The 20,658-nt window shown below is 47.0% G+C and overlaps 1 protein-coding gene across 1 annotated transcript; it reads left to right on the forward strand.

The window, feature by feature from the left end:
* Window positions 1-494: 494 nt before the first annotated feature.
* Window positions 495-20,076, forward strand: mecp2 (methyl CpG binding protein 2). The gene is made up of 6 exons (XM_079238727.1): window positions 495-596; window positions 10,090-10,252; window positions 10,329-10,561; window positions 10,646-10,839; window positions 10,925-11,061; window positions 15,658-20,076. The coding sequence occupies exons 1-6, from the start codon at window positions 565-567 to the stop codon at window positions 18,442-18,444; spliced, it is 3,546 nt and encodes a 1,181-aa protein (XP_079094853.1). The 5' UTR covers window positions 495-564; the 3' UTR covers window positions 18,445-20,076.
* Window positions 20,077-20,658: the final 582 nt, after the last annotated feature.

The raw sequence follows: 20,658 nt of genomic DNA on the forward strand, positions 1-20,658 counted from the left end.
TTAGGGAGGAGCTTGTTTTGTATATGTATAGACCTGGCCTTTCTGACCCGCTTGTTCTCTCCCTGTCCCAGTCAGTGTTGCTCCCTCCCCAGCAAACAACAGCGTACAGCTCCGCAGAGGTTCTAGTCATAGAATCTCCTTTACATCGTCTCCTCAGAAGGTGGAGGCGACTTTGGCCCTTCTTGCACATGGCCTCTGTGTGGTGTGAGCCTTCCAGTTTACTGTTGAGATAAAAGTTTTAAATCATACATTTTAATATATGTATGAATTTTTTGTTATATATTTTCTTTGTTGTTTTCTTTATGCTTTTTTAATACCAAGTGTAATGTTTTTCATGTTTTATGTACTCTATATTGTCTCTTAGAACTCGCTTTTTACATAGCGACCGTGAACGCCGCGGCCTGTACGTCACTGGGTTCACTTCTCGCGGGACTACGCCGCCGAGCGGCGGAGCGCGGTCCGAGATCTCGCGTTGTTTGGCTGCTGACGGAGGGGGCGGGGTTCAGCAGGAGGGAGATGTTTGGAGGCATTTTTTTTTATATAAAATTATTTATTTAAATAAAAATGGCCGCCGTGGAGAGCGGAGAGGAGAGACTGTAAGTGATTTTCATATTTAATCTCCATTTAAAGCCTCAGACCCGCCGCTTCCCACGAGCCTCGCGAGCCCTTTCTGTCGTGCGTTTTATAGAAGTCAAAGTGCGTTGATTTTCACACCGGCCCGTCTCCGCGGAGCGGGGTTAGCGGGAATACGTCACCAACTCCCTGCTAACTCTGCACTTAGCTGCAGCTGAGCTTAGCTTTAGCTTAGCTCGCTCCCCGGGCGCCACCGGCCCGCTCGGACCAAGGGGTGTCGGCTGGCGGTCGGTGGCAGGGGTATCCGCAGGCAGCGTCCCACCTCCGGCCCGCGGCGACGTTTCCTCCCGCCTCTGCCAGGCAGCTAACGGGCTAGCGAACACACGCACGCGCAGTTCACCGCCCCTCTGCAGCCTCGCGCTTAGCTCGTTAGCAGCTGTTAGCACGCAGCTGCCGGAGTGCCGCTGAGCAGCACGGGCTGCGTGCGGGAGCGCGTGTCAGTGCGCGCGCACGTGTCCCAGTTTATTCAGCTGCTCACTTCCTGTTTGTGGTTTCACCGCCATCTGCAGCTGCAGCACTAAAACTACACAACAGACACGCAACAAAGACGTAAACAACACAAACCATGACAAATACACACGTTCCAAAAGCAACAACAAACATAAACAACACAACAAATACACAATAAACTATATAAATACACAACAAGCCACTATATAAAGACACAACAGCTATAAGAAAGACACAGAAAACATCAACACTGAACCCAGGCTCTGCTTCTGTAAACACAAACAACAATATCGATAAAAAAAAACATCTTAGAGATGATGTCATAGATGAAACCGGCATTTTTCATTTGCATATGTGAGCTGAAAGGTCTGGACTGCAGGCAGAGCAGATGTGTGCAGGTTGTGGTTCAGCGTGGTCCTGCTGAAATCAGCAAGGTCTTCGCTGAAGGAGACGGTCTCTCAGGGGACAACATGTGGCTCTGAAACTATTCAGTTCAACATGTCCAGGCACGTCTCCTTCAGGGAAGACCTTGCAGATTTCAGCAGGACCACACTGAATACAAAATGAATATTTTTCATCAGATGGTAAAACGTGGCTGATGACATCTGGAAATCATCATTTCCCCCTTTTTAGATTGGTGTTTAATATAGATGTATTAGGTGACATTTTAAATGTGGTGTTTTTTCTGGATCCTGTTCATTAATGATGGAGTTTCTTCATTTCTTAATTCTGGATTCTTATTTTTCTATTCATTATACATAATTGTTTGTATTACAGAGTTTGCACTGCTGGACCGGACCGGAGAGGATAGATGGAGGATAGAAAGAGAATCGAGAAGAAAAGAAAATAGAAAAACACTTAGTAGAGAGAAAAAGAGAAAGGGAAAGAATGAGAGAAAACAACTTCCATCATATGCATGTACATAAACATGCATATGAAGAGAGAGAGAAGGAGAAAAAGAATGAGACAGAGAACAACCTACATATGTATGCATGTCCACAAGCACACACACACCTGCCTATATACACATATCCTCTAGGGCTGGGCGATTAATCAGATTTTAATCTCAGTTACGATCTGGGTTTTCAACAATCATAAAAATAAAAAGAGTGTGATCATGTGTGTGCTTGCTCAGGATGGGAGATGGAGTTGGACCTCCAACTCAATCTGTTGGTTTCCTTATATAGGCTGTTATGAATTGGCCTTCATTATGTTTTCTTCTCTGTCTGTAAAGCGTCTTGAGATGGCATTGCCGTGATTTGACGCTATATAAAGAAAGTTTAATTGAATTACTTTTTTCTCGGCAGTTTCCTCTCCTGCTGTCTTCAGCTGCTAATCGAGCGTCTCTGGCGTTGCAGCGCTGTGCTGTAAACTCCTCCCACAGCCGCTTTGCTTTCATTCAGACACTGTTGCCAACTTGGAAACTTTCTCGCTAAATCTGGAGACTTCTTTTGTGGAAGTTAACTACAACATAGTTTATATCATTGTCAGTGACAACTGGCTGCATTATTCTACTATACATAGGTCATCGAGTTAAACACTGTAATATCCCTCCGTTACGGGGCGTTACCATAGCAACCAGCATTAACCAGCTGGTTCAGATCAGCCGTCTTTTAACAGGTGGATGAGAGAAACGCGCTGCAGCCTGACAGCGGTTGTTTGGCAAAAAATGTACATCAAGACCAACATAAAATAGTTCCTATATAAGCGGTAAAAGCGGATTAAACAACTCGGAACCGTGCATTAGACGGTTATAATGCATAATGAGTCTAGAACACCACAACGCGCAGTGTTGTTTGTAAATACTGGATAATCGTGTTAAATAATTGAGATCTCAATCTCAGTCAAAATAAATCGTGATTATAATTTTGTCATAATCGATGAGCCCTAATATCATACACCTATACACATTGGAGTCATGTTCCCCCTGTGGGGGGATGAAGCCATCAACTATCAGGAAAACCTAGAACTCACAAGCTCGATAAAACACACAGAAAGAAAACCAGCCGTTGTTAGTAAATAAATCTGCAGGCGACTGTGTCACATGCAGAACATACAGAGTGGAACGTGTTCAGAGAAGAGAGATCATGCCAATGTGACCCCACCCACACAACGTGACACCACCCATACAATGTGACTCCTCCCACACAATATGACCCCGCCTGCATAACGTGGTCCCGCCAATACAATGTAGCCCCACTCACACAATGTGACCCTGCCCACATGCAGGCAAGAGGACGGCCAGGAGACCCAGGCAGCTGGCAGCCGTCCCCAAGCATAGACCCCAACCACCCGCTCTGGAGCCAGCCATGCATCCACCCAGGTGGCGGGTCTGGACCGGCAAAGCCCCGGGCAGACAAAGTGCGGGCCCCAGGGCCCTAAGAACCCGAAAGCAACACCCCACCCCCGCAGGCAGAGGGTCCCGCCCACGCCGATGGAGAGCCAGGATACCCAGACAGCCACCATGCAGCACCCAGGCCGCACCCCAGCGCATCGGCCACACTCCCCGGGTACCAAGGCCCTCTCACCCCTCCAACACACACGCACGCACACACACATTCTCCCTCCCCATCCCTCTGCCCCAACTCACATACTCCCCGATACACACAGACACAACCCCACATAAACTCGCCCTCTAGACACACGCCCACGTGCTATCAAACACCCCCTAGCCCCCTCGATCCGATTTGCTCTGTTGTGCAGCCCCTAGTGGATGAATGGGGAACTGCAGTTTTATGCACTTCGGCATCGGCTTCACTTTTAACCGCTGGAGTCTGCTGGTAGTCCCAGATCAAAGGCTCACGGCCCCCCGAACCCACAGGAGACGCCCCCAACCGAGGACATGTCCTAGTCCCTCCATGCCTACACACCAGTAAATTCACACACACTCACCATCATCCTGGTATACAAACACATTTACACACACACACACACACACACACACACACACACACACACACACATCTACATATCTACATATCCAAACACATACACACTGTCATCCAAAGAACAAGGCAAGTTAACAGATGAGTCCTTTTCTTAACAATACCTTGAGAACAGATTAAATAAATGGAACAAACCAACAATCAACATCTTTTTACAATTGCTTTCAGTTCATATTTAGAAGAATCCTGAAGTCCACATAACATATCAGACAGGAAGCTGCTCCATTAAATGTACTCAGCAACAGTCACGTTAGCTTCTTTGCATAGCTGCAGGCAAGTTAGTGGTGTTTTGGGTCTGGGTGTTGGTTCTCGTCTCTCTCTGGCTGAGATATAACAGATACAAAATTATCGTAAGATACTAACTGGGTTGTGTAAAGCTAGTAGTGTGGCTGCATTACTGTAACTACGATGCTAGCAGCGTGGCTGCATTACGGCAACTACGATGCTTGCAGCGTGGTTGCGTTTCTGTAACTACAATGCTAGCAGCGTGGCTGCATTACTGTAATTACCATGCTAGCAGCGTGGCTGCATTACTGTAACTATGACGCTAGCAGCTATGCTGTATTACTGTAACTATGACGCTAGCAGCATGGCTGCATTACTGTAACTACGATGCTAGCAGCATGGCTGCATTACTGTAACTACGATGCTAGCAGCATGGCTGCATTACTTTAACTACGACGCTAGCAGCTATGCTGCATTACTGTAACTACGATGCTAGCAGCGTGGCTGCATTACTGTAACTATGACGCTAGCAGCGTGGCTGCATTACTGTAACTACGATGCTACCAGCGTGGCTGCATTACTGTAACTACGATGCTAGCAGCGTGGCTGCATTACTGTAACTATGACGCTAGGAGCGTGGCTGCATTACTGTAACTACGATGCTACCAGCGTGGCTGCATTACTGTAACTACGATGCTAGCAGTGTGGCTGCATTACTGTAACTATAATGCTAGCAGTGTGGCTGCATTACTGTAACTACGATGCTAGCAGCGTGGCTGTATTACTGTAACTATGATGCTAGCAGCGTGACTGTATTACTGTAACTACGATGCTAGCAACTTGGCTGTATTACTGTAACTATGACTCTAGCAGTGTGGCTGCATTACTGTAACTACGATGCTAGTAGCGACGCTGCATTACTTTCTCTACAATGCTTGCTTTATTGTAAGTACGATGCTAGCAGCGTGGCTGCATTACTGTAACTACAATGCTAGCAGCACAGCTGCATTACTGTAACTACGATACTAGCAGTGTGGCTATATTACTGAAACTACGATGCTAGCAACATGGCTGTATTACTGTAACTATGACGCTAGCAGCATGGCTGCATTACTGTAACTACAATGCCAGCAGCGTAGCTGCATTACTGTAACTACGATGCTAGCAGCGTGCCTGTATTACTGTAACTATGATGCTAGCAGCGTGAATATATTACTGTAACTATAATGCTAGCAGCGTGGCTGCATTACTGTAACTACCATGCTAGCAGCTACGCTGCATTACTGTAACTACAATGCTTGCATTGCTGTAACTGCGATGCTAGCAGCAATGCTGCATTACTGTAACTACTATGCTTGTAGCGTGGCTGCATTACTGTAATTACGATGCTAGCAGCATGGCTGCATTACTGTAATTACGATGCTAGCAGAGTGGCTGCATTACTGTAACTACGATGCTAGCAGCGACGCTGCATTACTGTCACTACAATGCTTGCATTACTGTAACTATGATGCGAGCAGCGTGGCTGCATTACTGTAACTACAATGCTAGCAGCTATGCTGCATTACTATAATTACAATGCTAGCAGCTATGTTGCATTACTGTAACTACAATGCTAGCCGCGAAACTGCATTACTGTAACCAGGATGCTAGCAGCGTGGCTGCATTACTGTAACTACGATGCTAGCAACGTGGCTTTATCACTGTAACTATGACGCTAGCAGTGTGGCTGTATTACTGAAACTACGATGCTAGCAACGTGGCTGTATTACTGTAACTATGACGCTAGCAGTGTGGCTGCATTACTGTAACTACGATGCTAGCAGCGTGGCCTCATTATCGTAACTATGATGCTAGCAGTGTGGCCTCATTATTGTAACTACGATGCTAGCAGCTACGCTGCATTACTGTAACTACGATGCTAGCAGCTACGCTTATTACTGTAACTACAATGCTAGCAGTTACGCTTATTTACTGTAACTTCAATGCTAGCAGCTGCGCTGCATTACTGTAACTACGATCCTAGCATCGTGGCTCCATTACTATAACTACAATGCTAGCAGCGTGGCTGCATTACTGTAACTACAATGCAGTAATGAAGCATGGCTTTATTACTGAAACTACAATGCTAGCAGCTACGCTTCATTACTGTAACTACAATGCTAGCAGCTACGCTGCATTACTGTAACTACGATCCTAGCAGCGTGGCTGCATTATATAACTACGATGCTAGCAGTGTGGCTGCATTACTGTAACTACGATGCTAGCAGTGTGGCTGCATTACTGTAACTACTATGCTAGCAGCGACTTTGCATTACTGTCACTACAATGCTTGCTTTACTGTAACTACGATGCTAGCAGCGTGGCTGCATTACTGTAACTACGATGCTAGCAGCGTGGCCTCATTATCGTAACTATGATGCTAGCAGCGTGGCCTCATTATTGTAACTACGATGCTAGCAGTGTGGCTGTATTACTGTAACTATGATGCTAGCAGCGTGACTGTATTACTGTAACTACAATGCTAGCAGCGTGGCTGCATTACTGTAACTACCATGCTAGCAGCTGTGCTGCATTACTGTAACTACAATGCTTGCATTGCTGTAACTACAATGCTAGCAGCGACGGTGCATTACTGTAATTATGATGCTTGCAGCATGGCTGCATTACTGTAATTACAATGCTAGCAGCGTGACTGCATTACTGTAACTACGATGCTAGCATCGACGCTGCATTACTGTCTTTACAATGCTTGCTTTACTGTAACTACAATGCTAGCAGTATGGTTGCATTACTGTAACTACGATGCTAGTAGCGTGGCCTCATTATCGTAACTACGATGCTAGCAGCGTTGTAACTACGATGCTAGCAGCTACGCTGCATTACTGTAACTACGATGCTAGCAGCTACGCTTCATTACTGTAACTACAATGCTAGCAGCTGCGCTGCATTACTGTAACTACGATCCTAGCAGCATGGCTGCATTACTGCAACTACAATGCTAGCAGCGTGGCTTCATTACTGAAACTACAATGCTAGCAGCTACACTTCATTACTGTAACTATAATGCTAGCAGCGTGGCTGCATTACTGTAACTACGATCCTAGCAGCGTGGCTGCATTATATAACTGCTATGCTAGCAGCGTGGCTGCATTACTGTAACTACAATGCTAGCAGCGTGGCTTCATCACTGTAACTACGATGCTAGCAGCGTAGCTACATTACCGTAACTTCGATGCTAGCAGGGTAGTTGCATTACTCTAACTATGATGTTGGTAATGGATTACTGTGAGGACCTGGAAATTCAGCCACACACAAAGGAGTCCTCCTGATTCTTTACATATAATCTGGAGGGACAATGCTTGCATTGCTGTAACTACGATGCTAGCAGCGATGCCGCATTACTGTAATTACGATGCTAGCAGCGTGCCTGCATTACTGTAACTACGATACTAGCAGCGTGGCTGCATTACTGTAACTACGATGCTAGCAGCGTGGCCTCATTATCGTAACTATGATGCTAGCAGTGTGGCGTCATTATTGTAACTACGATGCTAGCAGCTGCGCTGAATTACTGTAACTACGATGCTAGCAGCTACGCTTATTACTGTAACTACAATGCTAGCAGTTACGCTTATTTACTGTAACTTCAATGCTAGCAGCTGCGCTGCATTACTGTAACTACAATCCTAGCATCGTGGCTCCATTACTATAACTACAATGCTAGCAGCGTGGCTGCATTACTGTAACTACAATGCAGTAATGAAGCATGGCTTCATTACTGAAACTACAATGCTAGCAGCTACGCTTCATTACTGTAACTACAATGCTAGCAGCTACGCTGCATTACTGTAACTACGATCCTAGCAGCGTGGCTGCATTATATAACTACGATGCTAGCAGTGTGGCTGCATTACTGTAACTACGATGCTAGCAGTGTGGCTGCATTACTGTAACTACGATGCTAGCAGCGACTTTGCATTACTGTCACTACAATGCTTGCTTTACTGTAACTACGATGCTAGCAGCGTGGCTGCATTACTGTAACTACGATGCTAGCAGCGTGGCCTCATTATCGTAACTATGATGCTAGGAGTGTGGCCTCATTATTGTAACTACGATGCTAGCAGCTACGCTGCATTACTGTAACTACGATGCTAGCAGCTACGCTTCATTACTGTAACTACAATGCTAGCAGTTACGCTTATTTACTGTAGCTTCAATGCTAGCAGCTGCGCTGCATTACTGTAACTACGATCCTAGCATCGTGGCTCCATTACTATAACTACAATGCTAGCAGCGTGGCTGCATTACTGTAACTACAATGCAGTAATGAAGCATGGCTACATTACTGAAACTACAATGCTAGCAGCTACGCTTCATTACTGTAACTTCAATGCTAGCAGCTGCGCTGCATTACTGTAACTACGATCCTAGCATCGTGGCTCCATTACTATAACTAAAATAATAGCAGCGTGGCTGCATTACTGTAACTACAATGCAGTAATGAAGCATGGCTACATTACTGAAACTACAATGCTAGCAGCTACGCTTCATTACTGTAACTACAATGCTAGCAGCTACGCTGCATTACTGTAACTACGATCCTAGCAGCGTGGCTGCATTATATAACTACGATGCTAGCAGTGTGGCTGCATTACTGTAACTACAATGCTAGCAGTGTGGCTGCATTACTGTAACTACGATGCTAGTAGCGCAGCTACATTACCGTAACTACGATGCTGTGTAGCTGCATTACTGTAACTATGATGTTGGTAACGGATTACTGTGAGGACCCGGAAATTCAGCCACACACAAAGGAGTCCTCCTGATTCTTTACATATAATCTGGAGGGACAGTTTGGTCCGATTCAAACTGGTTCTGGTCCACTTTCATGGATAATGTGGTTCTATTTGGATTCGTGTCGACAAGCAAATCAGGTGAAGCATCGCTTCGAAGTCCCAACAACAACCTTCCGTTTCAGTATTGCTTCCGGGTTTGAAAGTGCTCCCCAGCGTAAACATTAGGTCCACCAGGTAGCTGCTGTAGGGGGAGAGGCTGCCCGCTGCAGTTCCTGATCAAAGTAGTTGGACGTGAACGATCTAAAAGTGGCATTCGATTGTTGACAACAGTTTAAATAATATCAAACTAGATACTACATTTTAGGATCAGTTAGTATCGGAGTATTGATTTTTTGACAACAGTATTACCGACTTGTTCCAGGTTAAACCGGTCATGTTACTGGGACATGATAGATCGTCCCATCATGGAACGGGACAAGACAGGTCATGATAGTATAGAACATGACAGGACATAATAGAACGTAATATAATAGGACATAATCAAATATGACATAAGGGAATGTGACATGATAGAATGTGATATAATGGCATATAACATGAATGGAGGGGATATTATGGTACAAGAAGGACATATGGCATGAAGGGAGGTGATGATGGGACATGACGTGACACGATGGGACACATGCAAGTGACACAATGGTACATGATGATGGGATGTGAATTCATGGGATGGGTTGGACATGATATGACGGGATGTGACATCAGGGGACTTGGTAGCATGAGACAATCGGACGAGACATGAAATGACAATGTGAGACTGGTGTAGCGATAATGGTGATTCTGGTGTAGTGTTTCTTTTACTATCGTACTTATTTTAGGATTTATTTTCTTAATGTGACGTATGCAAAAAAAAACTTTATTTAGTTTTGCAAAGAGTACAGTAGCCTACCAGTTGTACAGCTGATGTACTGGGTATGCCCAGTTTGGACCTCTGTTTTCATATGTTGAACCGGCCTGGTCTCATGTTCCCACAGGGAGGAGGGTCAAGAAGGCGAGGAAGGCCTTATCAACCCTCTCAGCAGAGAAAGAGCAAAGTCCCACAGTAAGACAAAGAAAGCTCACAGAGCGCGTCGCCATGCCTTCAAGGGGGCGTCGGCCAAGCAGCAGCTGCAGGAAGAGGCGGAGCCACAGAGCCAGGTGATGCCTCCAAACACTTGAACGTAATCTTGATGAAAATGTGTTTAAGACCTTCCACGTCACTTCCTCACTGCAGATGCCAGAGCCGTTGGCAGGCCCCTCACAGCAGGGGTCGCCTCCCTCAGAGCTGGGGTCGGGACCGGAATCTGGGTCTGCTGAGTCTCCCAGATCTCGCAGGCAGCGCCGCTCAGTTATCCGGGACCGTGGACCATTGTACAATGACCCCACGCTGCCCGAAGGCTGGACCCGAAAACTGAAACAGAGGAAGTCTGGACGCTCTGCTGGAAAGTTTGACGTCTACCTGATCAAGTAAGCCCTATCCAGCTGCTGCTTCTCTGCTGGGATTGGATGGAGTAAAACTCTGCTGATCTGTGTTGTTTTCCTCTTATGAAGCTCGGAGGGAAAGGCTTTTCGTTCCAAGGTGGAACTTATGGCCTACTTCCAAAAAGTTGGCGACACAACCACTGACCCCAATGATTTTGATTTCACGGTGACTGGCCGTGGAAGCCCGTCCCGCCGAGAGAAGCGCCCTCCCAAGAAACCGAAAGTGGTGAAACCATCAGGGCGGGGCCGTGGACGGCCTAAAGGTACATCTATCAGGATACAGCGTTAACCTGGAGACATGATGCTGATCTAAGGTCTTCCTGCATCATCTACGTATGTCTTGTGTAGGAAGCGGGAAGATACGGCAAACTACTGAAGGTGTGGCCATGAAGCGTGTGGTTGAGAAGACTCCAGGAAAACTGCTTGTAAAAATGCCATTTGGCAAAGCAGAGTCCTCCACCGACACCTCAGTAACCACTTTAAAGGTACTGTTGGTCTTTTATTCAGTCTTCCGTTCTGGACATTGCTGAAAACAGTTGTTATGCCCTTTCTAAGATCCTTCACAGACCTTCCCCTGGACCCTCTGTGTAGTAATCTGCCAGTTCACAACTCGGGAGACATCATTTGTTCAATCTGATCTTTTATTGAACTCTTATTCCTGTACAGCAGCGCTTTACACCCTCTGTAGGACCCCTGTCAGCAGTCTGCCTAAGTGCCTGACTTAAAAGACAACAGATCAAATTCATCTTAACCAGTTCAACGTAACATCTGAACAACTCTTCCCCCCAAATCATATTACACTCCATTCAACTGGTTGCCTAAATGCGGGGACATACACATGAACACGAAACACAAAGAAGGTAGGGGGTGGACTGCCCCTCCTTGAGCACCCAGGGGATTGTTCTGCCCGTGCTACATCGTCTTTGAAGTATTTGGGTACCTTCCTAAGTCTCAGTGGGTAACGGTGGCCTGTCTCGGCCACATTCTCATTTGGCCCTGATGGCAGGGGGTCCCGGTGAGCTGCCATCAGGGTGTTCTGGGTTCTATGCTTCAGTCTCAGCGTCAGTAGTTCTCAGTGATGCAGGGTCCACTGGGATGCAGTTTCTGAAGCAAGGACAAATTTGACAAACTTGATGCCGCAGTACCAGCCTGCCATCCTGTGTTTGCACTGTCCAGTACACTGGACTCATTTTCTTCATGAGCCTGGCTGGGATCCACATTTGGCCTGAATACCCATTACATACACCGTGCACGATTCAGCTAATATCTGTTCACTGGCATGTCTGTCATGATACTCCTGCTTTGCCTGGTGTCAATTGACCCCGTCAGCGACTGAAAGATACACCAGATCCAGCTGGGTTCTTATCTTCCAGTTCATGAGCCGCTCAGCTGGTGTAACTCCAGTTGTGGTTTGGGGAGATAAACGGTACTTTAACAAAAATCTGGCCACCTTTGTCTCCACACTGTCTTTCCCATCTTTTTCATTCCCTCTTTAAACAAACGCACTGCACGCTCAGCACAGTCATTGGAGCATTCGCTTGTCAGTCGATTCAGTGGATTATAAACTCACTTCCTTATATGCTTCGACTAAGACTATTTTAGTCCACTAGTATGTAACAGAAAATTATTGTAACTTACCTGTATACTTCGATTATTACTGTTACAGCCCGTTTGTATGAAATAGACAATAAGCTGAACGCATTCTTGGCCGGCAGAAGCTCAGGATACATGCATTTTGTATTTCACCCTGAAACACTGCTATTTTGAATGTTATTTATATTGACTGCACTCTGTTATGGTTGTACTCAGGCACATCTGTTGGGTGTATTAACTAATGTAATGGATGTAATGACTTTTATAATAATGATTGTTTAATAATGGAATAATATGCTCTTACAATGTTTTATTTTGTAATTTTAGGGAACATCTGTTAGGGGACAACAGATGGAAATTAGCCTATGGTTATAATCTGGCTTGTTTACGTCTGCAAACTGTACATGACATTCATTAACTGGCATTGTCCCTTTTAAATAAAAATAAATTGAATTGAATTGAACTGCTCAGCACAGTTGTTGGAGGATGGGTGGTAAGGGGTGATCGTAATGTGCTTCATCCCGTTCTCAGAAAGTCTTTAAACTCTGCACTGACTAGGGTTAGGCTCATGTCACTGACCTGAGTGGTGAAGATTAGTTTTTCCACAGGATTGAAGTTATGGGTTGCATCGGGTGCGCTTAAACCTATTGAGAATATGCATCCACGACTATCATGAACATTTTACCGTACGCATTTTATGCACCACTACCTGGGGAATTCCCTGCAAGTAATTGTCCATTGTATGCTGAAGTATGCCTGGTGCTGATGACACCCCATACTGTAACTTTGTGTATTGATACAGACCCCTGTGTGTTTATTGTTGTGAACATCTTGGAATCCCCGTCCAGTGGTAGTTACTGAAATGTTCAAGACATGTCCAGTTTTGTAAACTTGGCTAACAAGTCCTCTGCTTTTGGAATGGGGTAGTTGTCAAGCTTGGACACTGGGTTCACCGTGACTTCATAGTCTCCACATATCCTTGTTGTTTTGCCCAGTTTTAGTATGGGAGCAGCCCACTCAGAAAAATTAACAGGCTCAATTATGCCTTCTTTCTCCAATCTCACCAACTCTGTCTCGCAAGGGTCTAGCCTTAAAATATCTTGGTTTGGCTGTAGGGTCCATGTAGATCTTGGCTGTGGCTCCCACTATTGTGCCAAATTTGCCTTTGAACACATCCCCATGATTTAAGAGTACTGTTTTGGGCCCCTGTGGTTGTCCTAGTTGCAGTCTGAAAATGCTTCTCCAGTCCAGTCTGATGACTTTGAGCCAATTTTTCCAGCAGATTTGGCCCCTTCCCCTTCACTACCCATAGTGGTAGTTTCTACTCATAGTGGTAATTTCATGCTGTTCCTTGTAACCAACATGTGTGTGTACCTTTCCCAACACCCCCACTCTGTCCTTAGTGTAGGAGTACAGTTTAGTCTTGGTGCTATAAAGCACCCCTCCGATCTGTCTGAATGATCCCTCATTCATGATAGTTATGCCAGCCCCGGGGTTTAATATGATGTTGTGACCATTCACAGATACTTGTTCTTTGTATGGGTCCACCCTTCCTTTATGATCAAAGTTGTACAACTTGTGCGCGCATTCCTCCCCACTGTCCTCCAACAGATGGGCTTGCCCCTGGGGTTTGTCTCTGTTCGTCCTTGGATGTCTGGTATTGCGGCATTTTCTAGCCAAGTGCCTCCTCTTGTGGCAGTTGTGGCAAACTGCATCAGTGAATCTGCGGGCAGTTGCTCTGTGGTTGCCACCACAAGGAAAACAACCTGGGTCAGTTGGCCGTGATCCCCAATGACAGGGTGCATGGCACTGACATATCCACCTCTGTTTTGTGCAACTTGGCTACATCCTAAGGAGCCGTTTCCATGGAGGTAACTATTTCTCACCAAAGTCAGTTTATCACCTGGTTCAGATAACAGGCGCCGTTGATTGTAGTCATTGTTAATGCCGCACACTAGTCTGTCCTTGATCATATCGTCCAACGGATTGCCGAACCAACAGTTAATCCCCTTAGCTCCACTATAAATGCAACTGCCCTTGTTGTCTTACCTTGGAATGAAACTTATAACGTTCCACAATGAGACTAGGCTGTGGCATAAAGTGGTCCATCAATATCTTTAGCAGCTCTGACAGAAAAATCCCCTGGTTTCCGTGGCGGACACAAATCCCCCAGTAGGCTGTAGACTTTTCCGCCACATGAACTAAAACAAATGACTCGCCTCGGCTCTGCATCTGTGATCTTGTTGGCCACAAAATAAAAGTCAATGCGCTCCATATTGTGCTTCCTTTCATCTGATTCTGGATCAAACTCAATCGTACCTTATTTCACCATGTTCTGTAACTGTAGTTTATCCTTGTCGCCAATGTTCATAACTGAATACATCCCGTGTTGAACCAGCAAACCCTAGTCTGCTTCCAACTTACAGTGGTTCAATCCTAACTAACCTTGGTCTCCCTTTAACAAACCTTGGTCCGCCTCTAAAATCACAAGCAGAATAGGTTGTATTGTCACTGAGCCAACGTTCCATCACAACAAAATGTCTTCCTGTACAACCCATCCAAAAATAAACAAACAACATAACAGGAGCAGGCAGACAGAGGCAGCAGCCACCCTTTACGGATTATGATTCTACTTCTCCAGTCACTTAACAGACTGTTTTATCCAAAGCGACGTACATCTGAGAGTGAGAACAACACCAGCAGGAAATCAGCCAGTAGGACCATCATAGGAAGGTGCTGGTGGACTGCTGGAGTCCAGTTGGACCAGGTGTTTCCATGTAGAGCTACAGGCTGTTTTTCTTCCCTCCCCACAGCATTCCCTGTTAAAATACAAAGAATGAATAGCAGAACATTTGTTGTAAAGAACTGGACCAGGTTCTCCAGATCCTCTGATAAACACAGTTAAACTAAGAGCAGAAATGCTGCTTGAACAGCTGAGTCTGCAGCTTAAAGCAGATCAGGACTCTGCAGGTCGGACAGAGTTCGGCAGGTCGTTCCACCATCCTGGAAGGAGTCTGGTGGTGATTTAGTCCCACGTTGTCATGGTAACGCCAGGCTCCACTGGTGGAGCGAAACTGTGGAGCGGGAGTGTAGGTCTGGATGAAGGAGTGAAGGTACACAGGAGACGTTTGACTTATTGTTTTGTAAACCAGAAGCAGAGCTCTGAATCTGATGCTCGGCAACTGGAAACCAGTAGGATTAGCAACAGGGTAACATGAACCCTTTTGGGTTGGGGCTGATTCTGGAAAGTCCACAGACCTGGGATGGGAAGCTGGGGAGGATGGGACAGAGAATCAGGCAGCATAATATTCCAGGAGACTTGATAACCTTGACTTGAGTCTCTGTGGTCCCTCGAGCAACTCCAAACAGCCAAATAAGGGGTTGATTTCCACTAAGCCTAGCTGACAGTTTCTCCAAGTTGTTGAGGATCTTGATTGTTAATCATGCTGATACTAATGCTTCTTGTCGATGTGGGTTTTCCCCTGTAGGTCCCTGCTGCCATGGTGTCCAAGTCACGTCCAGGGAGAAAGAGAAAATCAGAACAAGATCTTGCTCCTCAACCTCAGACTGCCCCGAAGAAGCGGGGCAGGAAACCAGTGTCTGCCTCGGCAGCGTCAGCAGTTTCCATGGCATCCACTTCCTCGGCAGTCGCTAGCAGCTCAGCAGCCAGTAGCTACACTGCAACTGCCATCTTGGCTGCAGAGGCCAAGCGTAGGGCAGTGAAGGACTCTGTTACCAAACTCGTTGTCCAGGAAACAGCTCTGCCAATTAAAAAACGCAAAACAAGAGAGACAGTGGAGGAGATGGAGGTTGTTCCAACACCAATTGTTACAGCTGCTGAGACTATCAGGACTACCACAGAGGGAGAAGGACATGCAGCAGAGAAGACGCTTAGCCCTGAACCACAGTCTATTCCTTCTGAACAGAGCCAATCACAGAAGCAGCCCTCTGGCTCAGATGACAGTCAAACACATGGACACAAGGCACATAAGGGGCGGAAGCACAAGGAGAAAACCGGAACTGGAGACAGGGGAAGCAGGGGAGAGGAGGAAGGTGAGGATGAGGGAGGAGGTGGTCGGAGTGGCAGCAGTAGCATCAGCTCAACAAAAAGCCACAAAAGGAAGGAGAGATCACCTCACAAACACCATCACCACCACCGTCATCATCATCATCATCATCATCACCACCAACAGTCCTCTGCTTCAGCAGCAGACCAGCCACCTACTCCTCCCCCTCCTGTCTATGGACACAAAGTACCTTCCACCCAGTTCAAGATCGAAGTTGAGTCCCAGGCTCTCCCTCCGTTTACTCCCCAACTATCACAAAAAACTCCCTTCAGATCACATAAGTTTGTGCCTGAATCTCAGCATCCAGTCCCTCAACCCTGTCCACAGACCCAACCTCCCAGCCAGTCTCAAACCCAAACTCGACAGCCCGTTTCCACCAGACTGCCCCAACAACCCCAAGCCCACAGTCCACCTCAGTCCACAGACCAGAAAGTCCAGTCACAGCCAGAACACTCCCCACCCCAACACCAAACCCAGCCTCCGGCTCTAAGTGCTCCACCTCCGTCCCCTTCTATTCTGAATGTTCATCCACCTCTAACAAAGCATCCACAATCACCAACTCGATCTCCGACAGCGGTTGAGCATCAAGTCCAGCCCAGGCACCCATTTCAAACCCAGCCCCAATCCCAGTTGTTGCTTCAACATCAACCCCAGACCAGGACCCCTACCCAAGTTCAGAGCCAACCCCAGACCAGGACCCCTACCCAAGTTCAGAGTCAAGCCCAGACCAGGACCCCTACCCAAGTTCAGAGTCAACCCCAGACCACGACCCCTACTCAAGTTCAGAGTCAAGCCCAGACCAGGACCCCTACCCAAGTTCAGAGTCAACCCCAGACCAGGACCCCTACCCAAGTTCAGAGTCAACCCCAGACTAGGACCCCTACCCAAGTTCCCAGTCAACCCCAGACCAGGACCCCTACCCAAGTTCAGAGTCAATCCCAGGCTAGGACCCCTTCCCAAGTTCAGAGCCAACCCCAGGCTAGGACCCCTACCCAAGTTCCCAGTCAACCCCAGACCAGGACCCCTACCCAAGTTCAGAGTCAACCCCAGACTTGGATCCCTACCCAAGTTCCCAGTCAACCCCAGACCAGGACCCCTTCCCAAGTTCAGAGCCAACCCCAGGCCAGGACCCCTACCCAAGTTCAGAGTCAACCACAGGCCAGGACCCCTACCCAAGTTCAGAGTCAACCCCAGGCTAGGACCCCTTCCCAAGTTCAGAGTCAACCCCAGGTGAGGACCCCCACCCAAGCTCACAGTCAACCCCAGACCAGGACCTCTACCCAAGTTCAGAGTCAACCCCAGACCAGGACCTCTACCCAAGTTCAGAGTCAACCCCAGACCACGACCCCTTCCCAAGTTCAGAGTCAACCCCAAACCAGGACCCCTACCCAAGTTCAGAGTCAACCCCAGACCAGGACCCCTACCCAAGTTCAGAGTCAACCCCAGGCTAGGACTCATAAACAAATTTATGGTCAACCTCACGTAAGGACCCCAACGCAAATTGAGGGTGAACCCCAGGCCAGGATCTCTGTGCAACCTCAATCTCACCTGCAACCTCTGCATCAGGTGTCTACTCAATCACAGATCAGATACCTGTCACAACACCAATTTCAGACTCAATACAGACCACAATCAAGACAGTCTCTCTCCCAGACAAGGCCACCAATTTCCCAGTCCCAAGCACAACCACAGTATCAGCGTATTCAAACACAGTTATGTCCTGAGCCTCATTCTCATCTTACCCGTCCTCATGGGCAGCACCTGTCCTCTCAACAGACATCATCCAGCCAGACCAGGACCAACCTTGTCCCTGTCCAGCAGAACCAGAGTGAACAGCCCCAGGACCTGAGCACCCCAAGGCCTAGCCACGGACATCAGCTCTCGAGGAGTGATGTCAGCATTGAGGGTGGCGTATCGGAGGGGAGAAGGGAGGTGGCCGCAGTGTCAGAGGGAAGAGAAGTTTCAAGAAGCGATAGGGGGTCAAATAGCACCCCCAGGCCTCCAGGCTACATCCCTCCTGGACCCTCTGGAGTAGCAGGAGCTGGCTTAGTGCCTGGGCCTGACGGTCGGGCTAGGCTACGGGCAGAACCAGAGGCAGCAGGTGAGGGCAGAGAGCTGAGAGACATTGTCCCCCAGTCTGCCGTCCCATGTCCGAGCCGTGAAGAGACCGTAGAGTCACGGACTGCTGTAAGTGAAAGAGTCAGCTGATTGGTTGGACTGAAGGGTAGCCTGGCGGACTGAGTCAGCACCAGGTGAAGCAGGACTGTGGTCACACTGCTTTAAGACAGAAGGTCCTCGAAGAACTGCCCCACTCCAATTCCCTCTAGAGAAGTTCAAGTTCTGGATTTACGAAGCAGTCTTGAGCTGAGAACAGCCAGAAGACGACAGAATTACGTCTTTTTAGGAAAAACAAGCGAAGGAAAACCCAACAAAAAGTGTGTGTATATAATCAAAAGGCAGCTGTTGTGTCCCGCGAGTCACCATGGGGTTGTTTGGAACTAAAAACCGATGCTTAACAACACATTACTCTGACGAAATGTTGCTTCCACAATATAACCTGGTTTTTGTTTGTTTTTATTTAGAACTGTATTGTTTTGTCTTTGTTATACAGCTTTAAACTCTGATATTACCAACACTCAGATTCTGCCTCCAAACATGTCCAGTTAACTGAGAGTCCCAAACTGAGACTGGTCCTAGAAAGCCTCGGAGGTGATGTGGGGCAGTGGTTTGCACCTTAAACTGATTTCTTAGAAATCTTGTTTTTTGTTTTGTTTTCTGTCCCCATTTTTTTGAGTCCACATCAAGTGTTTCAGAGTGGCTACCAGACTGTCTCGTACATGTGGGGAGCTTCAGCGTACCTGCTGAATCCTGACTTCATACAGCCCTGACTCTGAACATGGTTGGAAGTATTTGAACAGTGTGGGGAGTTCTTGGTTGGCCCTGATGAGCCTCCTCACTCGTGTTTCAGGTATTTCCAGTTGTTCTTCCAGGACTTTTACAAACTGGTCTTCATGAGTTTGTTTCTGTTACAAGAGGAAGTAATTTTACCACCAAAACAAACCCATTTCTCAGTAGCTTTAATTTGGTTCTTAGTCTTAATGAAAGGACTCATTTTTAATGTCTTCATGTTGAATGTCTGGAACAGTTTGCATTCCTCCAGTTTGTACAATCAGTTTGCCTGCATGTCGCTCAGAGACCCTGCAGGCCTTCAACCAGAGCGCACGTACGCAGAGGCCAACCTGGACCGAGTTTCGGTCCAGCTTCAGCTGGGCTCGAAGGACCAACAAAACCGTTCTATATGTCTGACAGTCCAGACCTAGAGTCTGAGATGAGGCGTCCTAATGCTGGCGGAGCTGTGCAGATGAAGGGTTTTATCTGATCCAGCTCAAAGCACAGACATTCTTCCCGGTAGAAGCTACCGGACCTGACCAGGAAAAAACAGAATGAGCAACCGGAACCAAAAGTCTCCGACCAGCCAGGTTTTCAGAACCCCTTCTTTATTCATGCTCCACCAACTGAACCAGACCTGCAGCGTAGAGCCGGTGTTCACCATGATTACTTTCCCTGCAATCCCATTCAATATCAATTCATTTCCAGATATTTATCTATCACCAGGTTTTCTTTGATATAAACCCCAGAAAACAACTTTTTATCTTAACAATGCAATGGGAGTAATCCGATTACTGGAATAAACTGAGCTGATGCCGTGGACTATATAAAAGATGGGCGGAGCCTCCGTGATGTCACCCGTAGGTTTCTGAAGAGCTGAACTGAAGCTCGGTGGGCGGTTCCTACCATCGCCATCTTGGCAGGGGCATGCGTGTCGTCTCGCCCAGAAAATACAAATATGGGGAAAGAGGAACTAAGGGGGGGGGGGGGGGGGGGGGGGGGCGTGTTAGCATGGGGGTGGATGATTGACATCTATCAGACTCTGACCTGTCTGTAGCTTAGAGCTAACCGGCTAAATAGGCGGGCTAAAGCTAAATCACACTGTTGGCCGGCTACAAACTGAGGTTGTGCTACACTCGGTAGGGCTACCTAGGGCACCTGTCAATCAAAAAGACATGCCCCTTATTAAGCAGATTTCTAGATGAAATGACTTTTAAATGGATGAATTGTAAAAGATTCACTCCCCCCACAGTTGTCATAAAGCTAAACCTAAAATGTTTTATGTAGCATGTTGTAAACATGTTTATTCTTGCTGTAAACATGTTTATTCTTGCTGTAAACATGTTTATTCTTGCTGTAAGCATGTTTATTCTTGCTGTAAACATGTTTATTCTTGCTGTAAGCATGTTTGCTGTGAAGTTGGTCTTCTTAACATGGGGAGCCCTGCGACGGACCGGTGAGCTGTCCAGGGTGTACCCTGCCTTTCGCCCAGAGACTGCTGGGATAGGCTCCAGCTCCCCGCGACCCTTCATC

Source organism: Telmatherina bonti, assembly GCF_933228915.1.
Source record: "Telmatherina bonti genome assembly, chromosome: 4".
NCBI classification, from domain to species: Eukaryota; Metazoa; Chordata; class Actinopteri; order Atheriniformes; family Telmatherinidae; genus Telmatherina; species Telmatherina bonti.

Excerpts from the sequence above, each read along its gene's own strand:
- mecp2 (XM_079238727.1), top strand. The coding sequence starts at position 565 with ATGGCCGCCGTGGAGAGCGGAGAGGAGAGACT. Across the intron at positions 10,253-10,328 it reads AGGCGGAGCCACAGAGCCAG|ATGCCAGAGCCGTTGGCAGG; the intron begins GTGATGCCTCCA and ends TCCTCACTGCAG. Across the intron at positions 10,840-10,924 it reads GGGCCGTGGACGGCCTAAAG|GAAGCGGGAAGATACGGCAA; the intron begins GTACATCTATCA and ends TGTCTTGTGTAG.